Consider the following 17,777-nt stretch of genomic DNA (forward strand, 5'->3'; position numbering starts at 1 on the left):
CAAATTTCTTGTATAGATTTGCTAACAACTTTAGTTTTTTATATGTCTTACAAGTACATATATTTTGGTTAATTAACTCATAGATGGGAGAACTTGAAGACTTGAAGTCATTCACAAAGATACGGATGGTAAATACTAGAAAAACTAGTCGACAATCTTTTTTTTGTGTGTTGAACTAGATGATACATGTATAAAAACAATGCTTTTAACTGTAAATAACTCGTTATGTTTATGCTAGCTACACACACATATATATATTAATCGTCTTAGTTTTATTTTGTCATTGCTATTCGAAATTGTCGGAGAGAAAAAAAAATTGAACGTAAAAAGGCCCTGCGACTAAGTTCGCACATGGCCCTAATACGCACAGGATCGGCTCTGGCCGTTGGTGATGAAATTACAGTGTGGCGTGATCAATGCTTAAGATCTTCAAACAATAGTGACTTATGCAAAACGTTGATATCATTTTATGAACGCGGGAGTCCGAAAAATGCATGCTAAAAAACATCATAAGAAGGAGAAGCTTCCAAATTACAGTTGGTTTTGGATAGTGACCCTTGTATTGACATGCCCATTCAACGGAACATGAATGGCACGTCCAGTGCATGCAATCAAGACTACATAGCATTCTTGGGAAACTCCTCTTATGTTTTCGGCAGTGATTCTACCAACATCTATCTGAGTAGGTTTTCGCAAAACATTTTGAGATATCTAAATACAGTTGTTTTGCCCATACTGATGTACTCATATGTGGAATCCGCTGGTACCCCATAACAAAATATATAAGGAGGGATGCATGACCTTTTCTTCAGGACTAAATCCTCAGACATTTCGTGCATCAAACTGATAATTAAATAGCGGTTGTACCTGACAAATCTCATCAATAATCATTTGAGTTAAGTTGCGATCCATGCGGAATCGACGCTGAAAATCTGCATCAAAATACACATATCCAATATTAAAATAATCACGGATCATCTTGTCATGGTGAAAAATGTCGATCTCGCCACATCCATCTTCTAGTCGTAACTTGTTGTGGCTCTAAAGACCTTGGTAACATCCCTGAATGTAATTGCAACATAAGATTTCGTCGCCTTCTATCCTCAATTACGTCTTCATGTAGTTGATGCAATATCTCTACATACATTTCTTCCTCTTATTCTTACAAGGTTTCATCCATTTACATATCTTCCTCGAAAGAACCAAACTCAGGATTTATTGTTGAAAATCAAATACGACTGAAATTGAGGATGAAATTGGATAGTATATATTGGGATGAAAAATAGCCGTTCCAGTGACCATCAGAAAAGTAGCCATTTACAGCCTTGTATGATCCGCCAGGAGCTGATATTAAACCGCTAGCGAATTATGTTTGCCCACGCGGTCCTCCTTCATCCGTGCGTCTCATATTTGTCCGCCCATTTCATTTTACCACAGTGGAAAACCCATTTAGCCTATCCATGTGGCTTAATACGAAATGCCCTTACAGTGTCAAGTAATCAAAGTAACTGACCCGACATAATTTAGAAAAAATACATTCTCCCTCCATGACAAGCAGCCAACAGTGTACGACTAACCTATCCTGGTTTATTTTTTTCTTCCCTCCCTCTATAGTCTAAAGAAAGGTCCTTCTCTTCATCCCAAACCTTCTCCCATTCTTTCAAACAGCAAAAATTCACATCCTTTCTACTCCATTTTATTTAGTTTTCGGCCGATAAAGGTGACGCCTATACCTAAGCTAAGCATCTGCCACCAGCCTTTGACTCCGTCTAAGCAATCTATGTATTACATATAGTTATGCTTGGATATTTTGCTACGAGTTTATTGGAAGTAGATTTAGAGTTAAACACCGCCATCTTGAGGCTTGTACATCCGAGGGAAGTTTACCGGGAAGAACTTTGTCGGTGTGTGAAGTACGTGTATATAATTGGTAGGAGACAAAGCCACATGAAGCACTAGGATTGCTTTCCTTCACCAGTAAACAGATCTTGGGAGTTATAAATGAATGGGAAGCTCCATCACTACACTTTTTCATTAAAAACTGTATTGGCCCGCATTTTAATACTTGAAAGAAAAGCAACCAAATCAGATACTATAAAGTTAAGAAAAAAAGAAGAAGAAGTTAATAAGACCGGTTGTTGTGCCATACATTAAGAGAGTTCACAATGCATGCCACACCTTGAGGTTTCATCAAATCTAATTTCACTTTAAATTTTCTTTATAATACACTCTTGGTCTCGAAAGTCCAAAGTGGAGCGAGTTTGAGACTTGCATCATTAATGTTAACCAAATAACAGAGCGAGCAGCCAGGTAGATTTATCCAAAAATGGAAACCAAAACACTGTTAAAAATCAACTAAGGATCTGGCCGGCGTACTTTTTCCTTTTCTAAGGTGTACTGTACTTAGATTGGGTCAGTATTTAGAAATTTCGGGAATTGCAAACATTTGGAAGTCATTCACATGGCGCACACAGTTAAATACGAGTTCTGATCCAAGGTGGTCCCAAGTGACACGGGCACTGTGAAAACAGATCTTGGAACCAGTTTTACTAAAACCAGGATCACGACCAGGTCTGTTCTAGCTAGTTTTGGAGTAACTCTAAAAATTCTGAATCTGATTACATAATTTCGGTTGGTATTTAAGTGGTCAGTGGCTCCCACTTCACCACTCATGATCACGATTTCTGATATTTCGGTTAATATATTTTCCGTAATATGAAGAACATAAAAAAATTCAGAAAAATAAAAAACAATTGTACGCGCGTTTGTTTTTGTTAGTGGAAATCTCACGCGCGTATATGAGTCACTTCTCCTGGTTGACAATCTCGTAACTGGTCCTTGCTTAGCTGTTTGAGTGTCGGTTATCAAATGAAGCCGCGCGTCTAGTAAAATGAAATCTCACTTGCAACAAAGAAATTTGGTAGTGGTGCCAATGCCATGAGACTATGAGAGTCTCCAGCACAGCCAAACTTGTCACCAACTCCAGCCCACCAACTCTTTCTAAAAGGTTCCTTCAGATTGTCGGTTCACTCGAAGAATATGTACTCCTTAACAAATTTAAACCATTAGATTACACGTCCACATTATGGGGACTGATGTCTGATACAATCTAATGGTTGGTGTTAAGGAAAACGTATTCCTCAGGTTAGATTCCACCATTTTATACTCAAGTGAATATACGAAAATGTATGTTGTTGTTGGTCGCAGAGTAGCAAGTTTGATACTCCATGCTAATTGGAGGCATGCATTAAAAAAATGATTTAATCCTTGTTAAATCATCTCCGTTTCCCAAAGTTTCATGCGCTCCAAGAAGTTCCAGGTTCGAGTCCCCAATGACGTAATATTGCAGGAATTAACATGGACGGTAGAGTTAGCTTGCATCCCTTGTGACACAATCTCAACCCCCCTCCCGCTTCGGCTCCCTTGGCTAGGTTACGGAAAATGGATCATTTGTCCAAATATTTTTAAATCACGTTTCAAATGGACGAATAAAAAATAGTTTGGGTGAAATGACCAAAAAAAAAATAGTAAGGATGAAACTGGTTTTATCCTACCTTAAATTTAAAAAATAGCAAGGATGAAACTGATACATCCTGTGTAAATTAAAAATAAGAAAAAATATTTGAAAATGGCACGATGAAACTGGTTACATCCTGCCTATTTTTACATTTTTGTCCATTTAAACAGTATCAAAATCTAACTGTCCATTTCACCCAGGAATTGTTGATTTTGGTCTTTTTAACCAATTTTGTGGCTAGGTTACCCATGAGGCTCGCTGGTAGGTAAGCACGGCAATCTGTTCAATTCGTGTAATAGTGCGTTGTTGGAGCTTAACTTGTTAGGCTTCCAACTAGTTAATATAATATTCTTTATCCTTGTTAAATGAAACAAAATATAATGACCTAAGTTTGTTTTGGATCCACGATTCAAATTTGATTTGGAATGGAATACGACAACTATCCTCTAAACGTCCGATGGTTGAGATTTCTGGATGCATTCATAATCTCATATGGTATTAGAACGATTCACATCAGGATATGAACCCCTACCTCCAACAAATGGCTATTTTCCATCAACAACTTCTGAAAATATGTTTGATAAAAAGAAAAAAAGAATTCGGAAGTTAAAAATAAAATTATTTTTGTTTTGAAAGTTATTCTAATATTTAAATAAATTTGGATTGGGTGTTTTAATTAAAAGTATCAAATACCACTAATTTACGTGGTATCTGAATAGTTTCATCTAAGCTTACAAATCAGGCCGAGCACAATGATGAGTGATTCTCCTCACTATAGCTTAACTAAAGCAAAATCCAACTAATATGCTCTTCTATTTCGCTTTAATGTAACAAAATCCCTTACTTACGCTTAAAAGTTGATCATATCCGATATTGGCTAAGCGAAATTACATAAAAACTCGGTCTCTGTTGGAAAAAATTACCATACGAAAAGTCGGTTTCCGTGTGATTTCCAATGAATTCATGTTCAATTTTACTCATATAGGGGTGTATTGGATCAGGATTTATATGGATAAAAACAGATACTAGTTTAACTGAATCAAGTGGATTTATAAGGTTTCTTAAAAGAATCTTATAGATTCTTATAGATACATAATTTTGGATTATAATGAATAAAATTTATAAAAACTGAAAATCGTGTTTCCCTTTTGAATAAAAACCCATCAATAAAATTGAGGTGATGGGTGGTGGTGTGTGATATATGTGTTGGTGGAGGTGGTAGTTGTTGTTGGTGGTGGTCGGTGACGATGGTCGACAGTGGTGGTTGTTGTTGGTGGTGTGTCGTGGTGGTGGTGGTGGTGGTGGTGGGTGGTTGTTGGTGGTTGGTGGCGATGGTGGTGCTGGTGTTGGTTGGTAGTGTATGGTGGTGGGGAAAAAACATAGTATGATGTGATAAAGAAAAAGAAAAAAAAAATTGTCCACAACAATCCATGTAACTCTTGTAGTTTGGGTTGAGATTATAATGAGATAATCATGTGCATATTTTGCCTATAAATATCCATAACAATCCTTATATATCCTTCTCCTCAATTATCATAAAAAGTCTTAAATAATTGAATACTTAGGATATTTAATGATTCCTGACATATCCTAATTGAATACCTCGGATATTTAATGAATCCTGACATATCCTCATTGAATACCTAAGAGTTTTTAGGATTGTCAGATATCTATCTAAATCCTATTCCAATACACCCCTGTTAATTCTTCATTTTTAACTCTTTTATTTTACGGAAAATGGGTCATTTGTCCAAATATTTTTAAAACATGGTTCAAATGGACGAGTAAAAATTAATATGGGTGAAATGGACACCAAAAAAATAGCAAGGATGAAACTAAATTCATGATGACTTTAACTAAAAAAATAACAAGGATGAAACTGGATGCATCCTGATGAAAATTAAAAATAAAAAAAGTATTTGAAAATGGGTAGGATGAAATCGTTTACATCCTGGCTATTTTTTCATTTTTGTCTATTTAAACAGTATCAAAATCTAAATGTCCTTTTCACCTAAGAATTGTTGATTTTGATCTTTTTAATCAATTTTATGTTTATTTTACTAAAAATTTTTCCTATTACAGCTCCATCTTTTTATTCCTAAAACTTTTTTTTACTCATTAATAATATTTATCAAAATTGATATACATAAAATCTTAATAAAATAAAATAACACTCATTTTGTATGATTAAGTTAAGGAATGCGCTTCACACGTAATGAAGTGCACCTCATACGTTTTTCCCTTAGCTTCAAACAAGGTATAACTAGGAGAAATACGTTGCCATCGTGCTTGGCCTTAGAGCAACTGCAGTGGTGCGATCAAAACCAAAGATCAAAGATCAAAAAAAAGACCAAAATTTGGGTTTAGTCCGTGTTGTGACGCAACGGTACATGATTAAAATTTCATCAGGCGGACTTTAAAAGTCCGCCCCATTTTTTTTTGTAAAATTTCATCAGGCGGACTTTCCCATTTTTTGTAAATTTCATCAGGCGGACTTTAAAAGTCCGCCCCATTAAAATTTCATCAGGCGGACTTTAAAAGTCCGCCCCATTCTTTGTAACTTTCATCAGGCGGACTTTAAAAGTCCGCCTCATTTTTTTTTTTTTTTTTTTTATTTAATTAAAATTTCATCGGGCGTAATTTAAATCTCCGCCCGTTAACAAGCGTACTTTAAATTTACGCCCAGCAACAAGCGTACTTTAAATTTACGCCCGACTATATTAGAATTTGGGATTTGGTCGCGACCATATTTGATCTGGAATTTGATCTTTGGTTGGGATTTGATCTTTACTCCATCCCACTGTGTTACGATCTCATTCCAAATTTTTGGTTATACTCGCCCACTGTGGATGCTCTTAAAGACCATAAAAGAGTGAAAATTCAATAGTTTGTCAATTAACGTTCACGTAAAATCAAAGTCAGGGTGTAGGCGGACTATCATTTGTTCGGGGGTTGGTGAAGCCATCATACTAGTCTACAATTAGCAATTATTGTGTATATGGGGTATTATCAGCAAATTAGATGATTCGCTGGTCTACCAGAAAATTGCTAAAAAGAAAATTAAAATATATAAAAAAAAAGAAGAGAAAATGTTGGGAAAATAAATATTTATTATTGAATGAGATCTGGCGGAGTCTATAAATATACCCCGAACTTCCCTCTACACTCGTGTCCTTCTTCCTCTTCTTCTCTACTACTTCTCTAAATTTGGTTACAGAGAATCAGTCTATTAATTTCCCCGGTTCTTTTTCCGAATTTAAAGGTTCGTACTGGTTTCCCACTCTATCTTAAAACTAGGGTTCCGTCAAACCCTATAATGAACTTTTAGTTTCTTCTAATTTAAGCATCCGATCTATATTTTTAATCTTAGAGTTTCACTCAAATATCTTAAAAACTTAAAATCGAATAACATAAACACAAAAACACACGACAAAACTCGATTAGTTAATGTGATTCAGATTCGTCAGTGTAAATCTTTACAGATCTGATAGATTTCGTGTTTTTTGATTATAATCGATACCTGTAAGTAAGTACGTTTTGTTACTGGAGATTTTCCTGCATTGGTAATTGATTTTGAATCTAAAAGGAGTAAATCTTTAGATTATATAATTGTTTTTTGAAAAAGTTAGCTTCATTATCGAGAAAATTTGCAGAATTATAAAGTTAGTGAAAATAGTGATTACTTTTTTGATGTCATTGTTAGAGGATCTAGAGAAATGTATTAGTTGGATCTCGATTTAGATCATCAATCTGTATAGATCTGTCACATTTCACACGAAACATTAGAATTGGTGGTCACATTTTATCTAGATTAGTAAGATCCTTAACAATCACTGTTTAGAAGCTTAGATTTGCACCTGAACTTAGTTTATAGATAGTTAACTAACAGATCCAGCCATGTTTGTATAGAGATATCTGATTCTTATGGATAATGCCAAAGTGTTAAAACTTTTTATGGATTCTTTAAATTTACAAACAAGTACAGATCTTTGTTTTTAGTGATAAATAAATATTTAAATGAATTATTGGGAGGTTATAAATGATACTGATTTTTTTGGATTGAATTTGATGAAACAGAAAAATGGCTTCACATATTGTTGGATACCCACGAATGGGGCCAAAGAGAGAGCTCAAGTTTGCTCTTGAATCTTTCTGGGATGGTAAGAGCACTGCCGAGGATTTGCAGAAGGTAGCCGCAGATCTCAGATGTTCCATCTGGAAGCAAATGGCTGATGCTGGGACCAAGTATATCCCCAGTAACACCTTCGCTTACTACGACCAAGTTCTCGACACCACAGCAATGGTTGGAGCTGTTCCTGCTAGATACAACTGGAATGGTGGTGAGATCGGTTTCGATACTTACTTCTCCATGGCTAGGGGTAATGCAACCATTGGTGCCATGGAAATGACCAAGTGGTTCGACACCAACTAGTAAGTCACCTTTCTGCCTTGCCTTTGTTGGTTGTAGAATAAGAACTCAATTGTATAGAGAATATTGACTAACATGTCTCTTGCTAATGCAGCCATTTCATCGTCCCTGAATTGAGTGCTGAGACCAAGTTCTCGTATGCTTCTCACAAGGCAGTGTCAGAATACAAGGAAGCCAAGGCTGTAAGTTCCCATTTAGTTCAGCTATCACAACATTTCCTACTCTGAACACATGTTTTCGTTTAGTTTTCTCTTATGAAGGTGTTAAAAATTATTCCCTCTAGATGAGTGCTGCTCTCTTAATTTCTTATCCCAGGGCTATTGCCATTCCTAAGCAATTCCTTTTAAAGATCTTTTGTATGAAATATCTTAGATTGCAAATCAATTCAAAGTTGTGTTAACCACCAGAGTATTATCTGGTGATAGTGAGTGATAGGTATTAAGACTTAGATCAAACAGTTTGATAGTTTCACCCATCACGAGAGCATGTTATACTATTACAGTTGAGCAATTTAAAGCATATGTTTGACCTCTGGCATTGCTTTGATGAGATCCATTGACTATATGGCCTCTCTATGGTATTGCTACTGGTGTAACATTAATTAGTAACTATTTTCTTGTTATAATGTACAGCTTGGAATTGATACAGTCCCCGTCCTTGTTGGCCCTGTCTCATACTTGTTGCTATCAAAACCTGCCAAGGGTGCTGAGAAATCCTTCTCTTGCCTCTCCCTTCTTGGAAGCCTTCTTCCAGTCTACAAGTAAGGACAACTTGTTTGCCACACAGCATCATGCAGATGTATATTTCCTTGTGCATCTTATCTAATTGGTTATGTCAATTGTGAACCCCACAGGGAAGTTATTGCTGAATTGAAGGCAGCTGGTGCTTCATGGATCCAGTTTGATGAACCCACACTAGTGATGGATCTTGATGCCGAGAAGTTGAGTGCATTCACTGACGCATACTCTCAGCTAGAATCTACCCTATCCGGTCTTAATGTTATTGTTGAGACCTACTTTGCCGATCTTCCTGCTGAGGCATACAAAACCCTCACCTCCTTGAAATGTGTCACCGGTTTTGGATTTGACTTGGTTCGTGGTGCTAAAACCCTTGACTTGATCAAGAGTGGATTCCCTTCTGGCAAGTACCTCTTTGCTGGTATTGTTGATGGAAGGAACATCTGGGCCAATGATCTTGCTTCATCTCTCGAAACTTTGACCGCTCTTGAAGGCATCGTTGGAAAGGGTATGCATCCTCACATTCTATTTGCTACATGATTATGAATGTTTTTCTTACTGATCAGAAAATCTCATATCCTTAATTTTACCTCTGCAGACAAGCTTGTGGTCTCTACTTCTTGCTCCCTCCTCCACACCGCAGTTGATCTCGTTAATGAGACCAAGTTTGACCAGGAACTGAAGTCATGGATGGCATTTGCTGCACAGAAGGTTCTTGAGGTTAATGCATTGGCAAAGGCATTAACTGGACAGAAGGATGAGGTACTCATATCAGCACTTCCATTAGTAACCTAACCTCAGGCCAGGGTCAGTTTGTTATCTAATTTAGGCTGCTCACTCTCTGTTGCTGATTTTCAGGCATTTTTCTCTGCCAACGCTGCTGCCCAGGCTTCAAGAAAGAGCTCTCCAAGAGTAACTAACGAGTCTGTTCAGAAGGCTGTAAGTGCTTTGTTGAATTTGAAATCCCACATCCTGTTTTCCCGTAGTCTCCAATAGATTTCCTGTTCTTACCCAACAGTTACTGTTTTAACATTACTCAGGCTACCGCTTTGAGGGGATCTGAGCACCGTAGAGCCACAAACGTGAGCTCTCGATTGGATGCTCAGCAGAAGAAGTTGAACCTTCCCATCCTCCCAACCACCACCATTGGATCTTTCCCTCAGACCATCGAGCTCAGAAGAGTTCGTCGTGAATACAAAGCCAAGAAGTGAGTTTGCCTCGGATACTTATTTTTCTCACTAAATCAATGAAGGTTTGTATTCTAGTTTCTGATCTTATGAAATCACTTGTTTAGAATCTCCGAGGCTGATTACGTTGAGGCCATCAAGAAGGAAATCGCTAAAGTTGTCAAGCTCCAAGAAGAGCTCGACATTGATGTCCTTGTCCATGGAGAGCCCGAGGTTAGTTAACTCTTATACATCTTGATGTTCGTACCATGTGGCAAGATAATAGGTTCCATTTAGCATTAACATGGAATGCACAACATGGATATTTGTCGCTCATTAGATAAACTTTATGTAGAGAAACGACATGGTTGAGTACTTTGGAGAGCAATTATCTGGTTTCGCCTTCTCCGTCAACGGGTGGGTGCAATCCTACGGTTCCAGGTGTGTCAAGCCACCAATCATCTACGGTGATGTGAGCCGCCCCAAGGCCATGACTGTATTCTGGTCTTCCATGGCTCAGAGCATGACTGCTCGCCCAATGAAGGGTATGCTTACAGGTCCAGTCACCATCTTGAACTGGTCTTTCGTTAGAAATGACCAACCCAGATTCGAGACTTGCTATCAAATTGCTTTGGCAATCAAGGATGAAGTTGAGGATCTTGAGAAAGCCGGAATTAATGTTATCCAGATCGATGAGGCTGCTTTGAGAGAGGGTGTGCCTCTAAGGAAATCTGAACAAGCTTTCTACTTGGACTGGGCTGTCCACTCCTTCCGTATCACCAACTGTGGCGTCCAAGATACCACCCAGGTACTTGTCTTCTCTTTTGTCTCCAGAAATTTGACAGTGGAATCTCTCTTCATATTTGTATTATTGATTCTAGTTTGGAACTGAAAGTTATACCCCGGACTGATTTTGTGATGACAGATCCACACCCACATGTGCTACTCTAACTTCAATGACATCATCCACTCCATCATTGACATGGATGCCGATGTCATCACTATTGAGAACTCTCGATCTGATGAGAAGCTTCTCTCCGTTTTCCGTGAAGGAGTTAAGTATGGTGCTGGTATCGGCCCTGGTGTGTATGACATTCACTCCCCAAGAATCCCATCAACAGAGGAAATTGCTGACCGTGTCAACAAGATGCTTGCAGTTCTAGAGACCAACATTTTGTGGGTTAACCCTGACTGTGGTCTCAAGACCCGTAAGTATGCTGAAGTGAAGCCTGCTCTTACCGCCATGGTCTCTGCCGCCAAGCTTCTCCGTAAGGAACTTGCCAGCGCCAAGTGAAGATTAAACTGAAGATGGTATTATTTTATAGGTGTTACTTACTATGGGGGGTGTTTTGAGGAAAGAAAGGAAAAAATAATTTTCTTGTTTTCAATAACGTTTTTATTGGGCTTATTTGATGAGTGATGTAGTAGTAGTGAATGTTTAAATTTGGCCTTTCTCCTGGCCATTTTCATTATTATTTTTTCTCTTTTTTATTATGGTTCTGTGTATCTGTCTCTAATTTCATTGGAGACGCTAAGCAGAGCTCTACCCCCAGTGTACTTTGAATTGAGAAATTCAAATTCAAACCAACGATTTGTTAGTTTTACTATTTTTGCTGCTTTTAGCTTCCCATTTCATTAAGGATCATACCCAAAAGAGAATTTGCAAATTCAAGAATATCTTCCCGAGTTTTTGGTCTTTAACGACATTTTCAATGAACATATGGAGAGACTTGGTGGTGACTTCATGGCTTGATATCCATCTCTAAATCAATAATACCAGTGAGGATGCTAGCAAACAATTTTCCTTTAGGGTAAACAGAGAACAGAAGTTCTCATCAAACAATGGCCAAGTATATTTGCCATCCGTTGATTATTTCGGGTTTCATTTGAACAAATAGAGAAAGTAGAGCCAATGGAAGCAGTATATATTAGAGTTTGTAGTTTTGATGATAAATCGTTAACTTTAGCTTATCTTGAGGGGATTTTGCTAATAGTAAGCTAGTATGATTTAAGGAGATTGTTTGTTGAGAGATTGGCACACGGAGTTGAGATTCAATTAAGGTTTTTGAGTTGTGATACTGTGATGTTTGGGTTTTCTATTCGGGTACTTTCTAATCCGTTCCTGCTACGAACTCTGATCATTGTCATCTTGATGAAGATGATAATAATCTACTTGGTATCAGCCGTGTCACTTGTTCCTTCTATCAGACCTTAAAAGGGGGATAAAAATCTATTTAACTGTGTCGAAGTCTTTCCTAAGAACTTGAGCAATAACACCCAATGCAACCTTAATTTGTAATGTACTGCTGAAGAGTAAAACAGAATCTATTTAATTAACTTAAAACTAAGCAAAACTTCTATCAAAGACGACATTACATGAGAACTCCAGCAACATTCTTGAGAGCCTTTCTAGCAATTGCGAATTTTCCAGAAAGGTTTTTATTACTACTCACTACAAACTGCTTGACGAAAAATTCTATACCATTGCGCAAATTTTCAAGCTCAGGCATGATGGCAATGCGGGTAAAGATGTTCCAAATAAGTGCGTCTGATTGCTTGAAAATTTCCTCAAAGAGAATCCTAAAATGCATGATCCTTTTCGGAGTTAACTGCTGAGGGTCAGTGAAATCAATCGTCTTCAAGACGGCAAGGGACATGGAAAATGTGGAAAGGATTTCCGCTACAAATTTTGCTAGATTCAGCGATCTTGTCAGCTCCATCTCATCAAGAGTTTTGTAATGGTCCCACAAGCAATACTGAAAGTTAATTCCAAATAACAAATTAACACTTGCAAACAAAAGAAAACTGCAAACCAGTTAAAAAACTATTTGCATAGGGCATCAATAATTCAGTTCAGCTTAGGGTCCATATTTTGATTTTCTGCAGTGGGCTAATAATTGTTTATATTGATCCAAAAAGAAAAATCTAAAATAATCTTTAATTCTGCAAAATAAAGAAGATGGATAAAGAACTAGCATACCTGCAAAGTGAATTTGTGATTCTTTTCATGGCTGCACAATTTGGATGCTAAAATTGTATAATATTTGTTGAACACTTGTTCGTGCATACAGCACTCTACGACGACTCGCATTATCTCCCTATCCTGCATTTGTGCAGAAAGATCTTTAGTTCACTTTTACATCAACAAGAATATTATTGACCATAGAAGCAAATGAAAAACAAGGGAGGGCAAACCTGTTTCGCTGGAAGATCCAACCTCAAAAGCTTTTCGAAAGCATCTACATAGTCCTCACCACTCATAATTATACAAAAAATTGCTCTTCTTGCATCTGTGTTCATTCTTTGCGACGCTGCAAGTTGCAGCAATTTCTGAGCTTCTACAACCTCTTTGTCAATGGTGCTAGCCAGGTCTTCAACTCTATTAGTCGTGGAGGCCAATTCTCCAGAAACCCACCATTGGCCTTTTTTGTTTGGATCTAGAAGCTTGTCCCACTTCAGCCCACGGAGTAAAACATCTTCCACTCTCAACTACAAGGAAACAATAACAAACCAGAAGAAAATGCTTCAAGACATCGAAAAAAAAACTAAGCAACCATGTTTTATAAAGTAAATGAGCATATTCTTTTAATGATAGAAAAACCTTTTGTAACCATTTCTTGATCCGGGTGTGCTGAACAGGATCCTGTTTAGCCCTTTTTTTGTTGTTCTTGATATCACATATTGTTTCAAGCATAAATTCCATCTGTGAAACAGGGAAAGAGACAAATGAGAAATGAATAAACAACTAGATAAAGCTAGATGATCAATAGGTAGTTTACGAGTACAAAAGAGCAATACCCGTTTGTTACTTATTGGCTGTTCACCAGGTACAGACTTCAGCTCGCTTACTCGGTTTTGAATACTGACTATAAAATCTTTCATGGCCGTCGGATCATCAGCTCTTAATTTCATTCCACAACCTATTAATGCCATCAACACAATGTACACAGTACTGATTTTAGAATTTAAATACCGAACATGTTGATCAACTACTGATTTAAGCAAAATACATAATAAAAGCTAAGAACGAAAATATTTGCACCAAGGCAGCACATATGGTGTCAATAGTCAACCATTAAAAGAGAGCAAAGTGGCACAAACTAAATACGCTGCATTCATAAAAAGGTGGATGGTTTTCTTAAACACCATTCGGAGTCTTTTATATTTATTAAAAACATTCACACAAAGAAGACATTCAAGGGAAGAAAGCTTACATTGTAGTATTGTCAAGATAATAGACACGTCTATCTCCCTTAATCGCTTGCTCAGAATGCTCAGGAAGTCGTATATCAAATCACTAGATAATATGATAAAAGAGCTATATTTTAGATATAATACAGAGAGACAGAGAGAGAAAACCAAATTTAGTAAACAAAATTCCAAAACATTACTTTATTCTAGAGAAGAAATATAACCAGAAACATAGTTTCCGCAAAACACTAAAAGCCTTTATGGTGAAATAGCAATGATAAAACAATATACATGAAAAGAACCACTTTATCTCTAACGATATAGAAACCGCTACAATTTCACCAGGAAACTTGCTCCCACACAAAATTAGTGGCTTATATGTGGTCAGGGACTCAGAGTATAGAAATGATAAAAACACAAAAATTTGCTTCAACTGAATTTAAGAGATTGGGAAACCTAATATAGTGAATATACCAGAGGACCGTACTTTGTTTCCTATTTTCGGTAAAAAGATCAACTATTTTCCTTCAAAAGCATTTGAATTTTGTCAAACCCACCTTGCACAAACCCCAAAGATGCACAGATAAGAAAGTAGAAGTGTCAGGTTTCGCAATGAAAGATTGTCTTCGTTCAAAAATTCATCCTGAAACAAAATAAAATGAAGTATAAATGGCTACCAATGGGTGCTGTTTGCAAAATATAATTGTAAAATAGCTAGCTTGATTAGTTGTATAAGCTAAAAATTAAAAGGTTATTTCTCTGTTAAGTATCGACACTGATGTTACAACTTAAGCAGTTACACCATTAGCAAACAAATTAAAGTCCTACCCATAAGGAACGCTTGTCAAATTTAAACATACCTCAAAAGCTTTAGCAACAGAAGCAATAAGTTTTGCGCCGAGGTCAACGCCTACTAAACATGCCATCCCAGCAACAAAAGATGCAAAAATAGCAGCATACCTTCACAAGCAAAGGCACAAGCTCTTCACAGACTATTCAATGGCAACAACTAAGTGATGGAAAAAAAAATCAGCAAAGATAACAATCAAGTCCGTAAACATTCCTTTCTAATCGAAGGTTGCTTTTCAGCTTTGAAGGCAAGGTTATAAACATTAGTAGTGGCTTCTGAGGTTTTTAATTTCACAGTATGTGTAAGGTATTTTTCACTATTATATATTGCTTTGCTTGCATGACAGAGGATCTTCTCACCCCTTTTCAATTAGAACAAAACCCTCTTTTATAAGTAGAAGAGCAAAAAAAGGGGTTTATCTGCTAAAACCAAATAAGGCTACAGATGTACAGATTCGGAATTCAAATACGTTTCTGTATGTTTTTAGTAGAGCAAGATGAGGAACAACCAACTAAAAATACAACAGAGATAAGTGAAGCCTGCACCAAAAGGAGGTAGCAGAAAGGATAAAGTTGACAAGAAAGGAAGTAAGAAATAGATGCAGCTCTTAACTGTTCGTTTCCGCGAGGTCCTCGGGAACAGGAAGCTAAAACCTCCTCAGTAATAATTTGGGCACCAAAACTGCGACTAACAGTCTGCAAATGGGTTAGTGCAATTGTCAAAATTCTGAAGGAGGCAAAGTCACGAGCTGTTTACTATGAAAGGTTGCAAATTAATATTGACTGAGATTGAGAGCGGGTTGTACCCTGAGGATAGTCGATATCTCTCCTGTAATTGATTCAACATTTGATTCAGAAAGCCTATTTAAAAGCCCTGCACCAAGTAGAATACCAAGAAGAAGTCAAATCCAAAATGCAACACAAAGTTCAATCTGATATTAAACAATAAGGAGGATCTGTGTACCTCGCACTTGACGTCGAGCTCGAGTGAAGTCTTCAGATTCATTTGCTGCAGGTCTAAGATGAGGAGCTACATATTTAGCATTAGGATCAACAGCTGTAGGCTTACGAGTAGATTCCCCACTGGGCACATCAGCAGTATCACTCGGAACCATCAGAGTTTCTCCAGTCGTCTCATCCTCCAGTACTTGCTTCGACACCTTCCTCCTTTTACGTTTTTTTGTATCTGTGAGTTTAGATTTATTTTCATCATCTTCAACGTCCTGACCTTCATTTTTCGAGGAATCCAGTACTTGCTTAGACACTTTCTTCTTTTTACGTTTTTTAGCATCTGTGAGTTTGGATTTGTTTTCATCGTCTTCAACATTCTGACCTTCATTTTCTAGGGAATCCACAAGAGAAGGAATCCCTTCAAACAACAAATCCATCCCCTCATCCAGGCCCTGTAATTTTCGGCCTTTCACTTTGAGCCTCTTTGCTAGCTTCCTCTCCAGCTTTAAATCCTCTTCGGCTGTAACCCTTCCTTTTGTCAATTCCATGTCTAGATACTCCTCGAATTTGCTCTTCGGTTTTCGCTGAACCCCGTTTGTCTCTTTCCTTCTCTTTGGTACTTTTGAGACCACAACTTCTGATTCCGATATCCTTGGCAAAGAAGGTTCATCGTCACTTCCATCCGTCTCGGATATCTCATCTTCTCTGGGCTTTGACGTTTTCTGGGTCGGTCGCTTGTTCAAATCTTTCTTTGCTTTTTTAAGCTTCTGTATTAATTTTCCAGTATAATGCTCATTAGCAAATTCTTACTTAACAATACAGCACAAAACCAAAACAAAATAAATTAAATAAAAGAAGAGAAAAAGCAGATTACTTGATGTTCCATCCATGATGTAAACCGATGCTTCTGCTTTTCTAACCTAAGTTCTTTTCTTTCCTCTTTTCGAGACTTCTTAACAGATTTTTCCGCTGAATCAATTACAGCAAAAAAAGAAACCTTAAAAACAGACAATGATGAACAAGAAATCACATAAGAACTCCAAAATGCAGATAAGACGTAAGCAATTACCCATTCCTTAATGTCTGAATTGCATCACCATAGACAATTTGCTACTGAATCAAAACCCTCCGTTCAACTTTTCCCCCTATCAGGTACAACTTGTTAGATGTTGAATTCATACCTAAGAAAATAAGATGATTCATCCTTTGGAGTGTTTGGCCAATAAAAAGCGCATTTGTGATTTCTAGATATATATATATATATATAGATATAATTAGAGTTCTAAATAGTGAGTACAAGAAAACCTAAGTGGCTGCAAGAGAATATTATAACTGAAAAGTGAACCCTAAATCCAAAATAGTTAACGAACCAGTGGTGATATGTTACTGTTGTTGTTGTGCATGAGAGAGATGCGTGATTACCTGTTTGACGGTGCAGTGGTGGTGATGATGCAGCTGCTATGAAGTTCATGGAAAGAGGAGAAAACGAGATAGTAGAAGAAGAGGCAAGAAGGGTTTAAGGAATTAAGGCGACTGTGGGCCGTTGGATGAGGGTCACCGTGTGAACGGATCAGTGGGTTGACTCGATTTGTAGCATTTTAGAAGCCATAACGGCACATCAGCCTGAGATTGTACTTGTCAGGGCAACCACACCACAGTGCTGGTTCATAACTCGACAACACTTCTTGAACACATTCGTGATTGGTTAATGGAACGGCATCATTTTCAAAATAATTCACTGCATAATTTTTGTTTAACAAGGGGATATATTTTATTAAACGAAAGTTCTAACGAGCAACTTGACAAGACCCCAAAACAGAGTAAACTCGTTGGCGAAACGGTGACCCATAAATCGACAAGCTTCTACTGAATACTAATTGAAAACGCCGAAACAAATTCTAAAGGACAACTAGCATTCATATTGTAGACAACTAAAG

At 37.3% G+C, this 17,777-nt stretch overlaps 2 protein-coding genes across 4 annotated transcripts; one reads left to right on the forward strand and one right to left on the reverse strand.

Annotated features, from left to right (window-relative positions):
- The first annotated feature begins 6,622 nt into the window (after nucleotides 1–6,622).
- On the forward strand, nucleotides 6,623–11,456 carry LOC113320503 (5-methyltetrahydropteroyltriglutamate--homocysteine methyltransferase 2-like). 2 transcript variants are annotated; one of them, XM_026568411.1, is made up of 11 exons: nucleotides 6,623–6,779; nucleotides 7,595–7,948; nucleotides 8,041–8,128; nucleotides 8,579–8,706; nucleotides 8,800–9,191; nucleotides 9,282–9,445; nucleotides 9,542–9,622; nucleotides 9,724–9,890; nucleotides 9,978–10,083; nucleotides 10,205–10,657; nucleotides 10,775–11,456. In XM_026568411.1, exons 2-11 carry the CDS (start codon nucleotides 7,599–7,601, stop codon nucleotides 11,141–11,143), a joined length of 2,298 nt encoding a protein of 765 aa, XP_026424196.1. In that variant the 5' UTR covers nucleotides 6,623–6,779; nucleotides 7,595–7,598; the 3' UTR covers nucleotides 11,144–11,456. The 2 variants fall into 2 exon arrangements, with proteins under 2 accessions (XP_026424196.1, XP_026424197.1); XM_026568412.1 differs by lacking the exon at nucleotides 6,623–6,779 and adding an exon at nucleotides 6,931–7,039.
- Nucleotides 11,457–12,156: 700 nt separating this feature from the next.
- On the reverse strand, nucleotides 12,157–17,358 carry LOC113323125 (nucleolar MIF4G domain-containing protein 1-like). Of its 2 annotated transcripts, none has more exons than XM_026571393.1 (14): nucleotides 17,263–17,358; nucleotides 16,910–16,985; nucleotides 16,715–16,809; nucleotides 15,854–16,607; nucleotides 15,696–15,763; nucleotides 15,503–15,585; nucleotides 14,901–15,000; nucleotides 14,598–14,683; nucleotides 14,064–14,146; nucleotides 13,648–13,769; nucleotides 13,451–13,552; nucleotides 13,045–13,338; nucleotides 12,830–12,952; nucleotides 12,157–12,605 (listed from the first exon to the last, which is right to left on the reverse strand). In XM_026571393.1, exons 2-14 carry the CDS (start codon nucleotides 16,911–16,913, stop codon nucleotides 12,222–12,224), a joined length of 2,298 nt encoding a protein of 765 aa, XP_026427178.1. In that variant the 5' UTR covers nucleotides 16,914–16,985; nucleotides 17,263–17,358; the 3' UTR covers nucleotides 12,157–12,221. The 2 variants fall into 2 exon arrangements, with proteins under 2 accessions (XP_026427178.1, XP_026427179.1); XM_026571394.1 differs by having other exon boundaries at nucleotides 16,910–16,976; nucleotides 17,263–17,319.
- Between the last annotated feature and the right edge of the window lie 419 nt (nucleotides 17,359–17,777).

Source organism: Papaver somniferum, chromosome 11 (genome assembly GCF_003573695.1).
Source record: "Papaver somniferum cultivar HN1 chromosome 11, ASM357369v1, whole genome shotgun sequence".
NCBI lineage: Eukaryota > Viridiplantae > Streptophyta > Magnoliopsida > Ranunculales > Papaveraceae > Papaver > Papaver somniferum.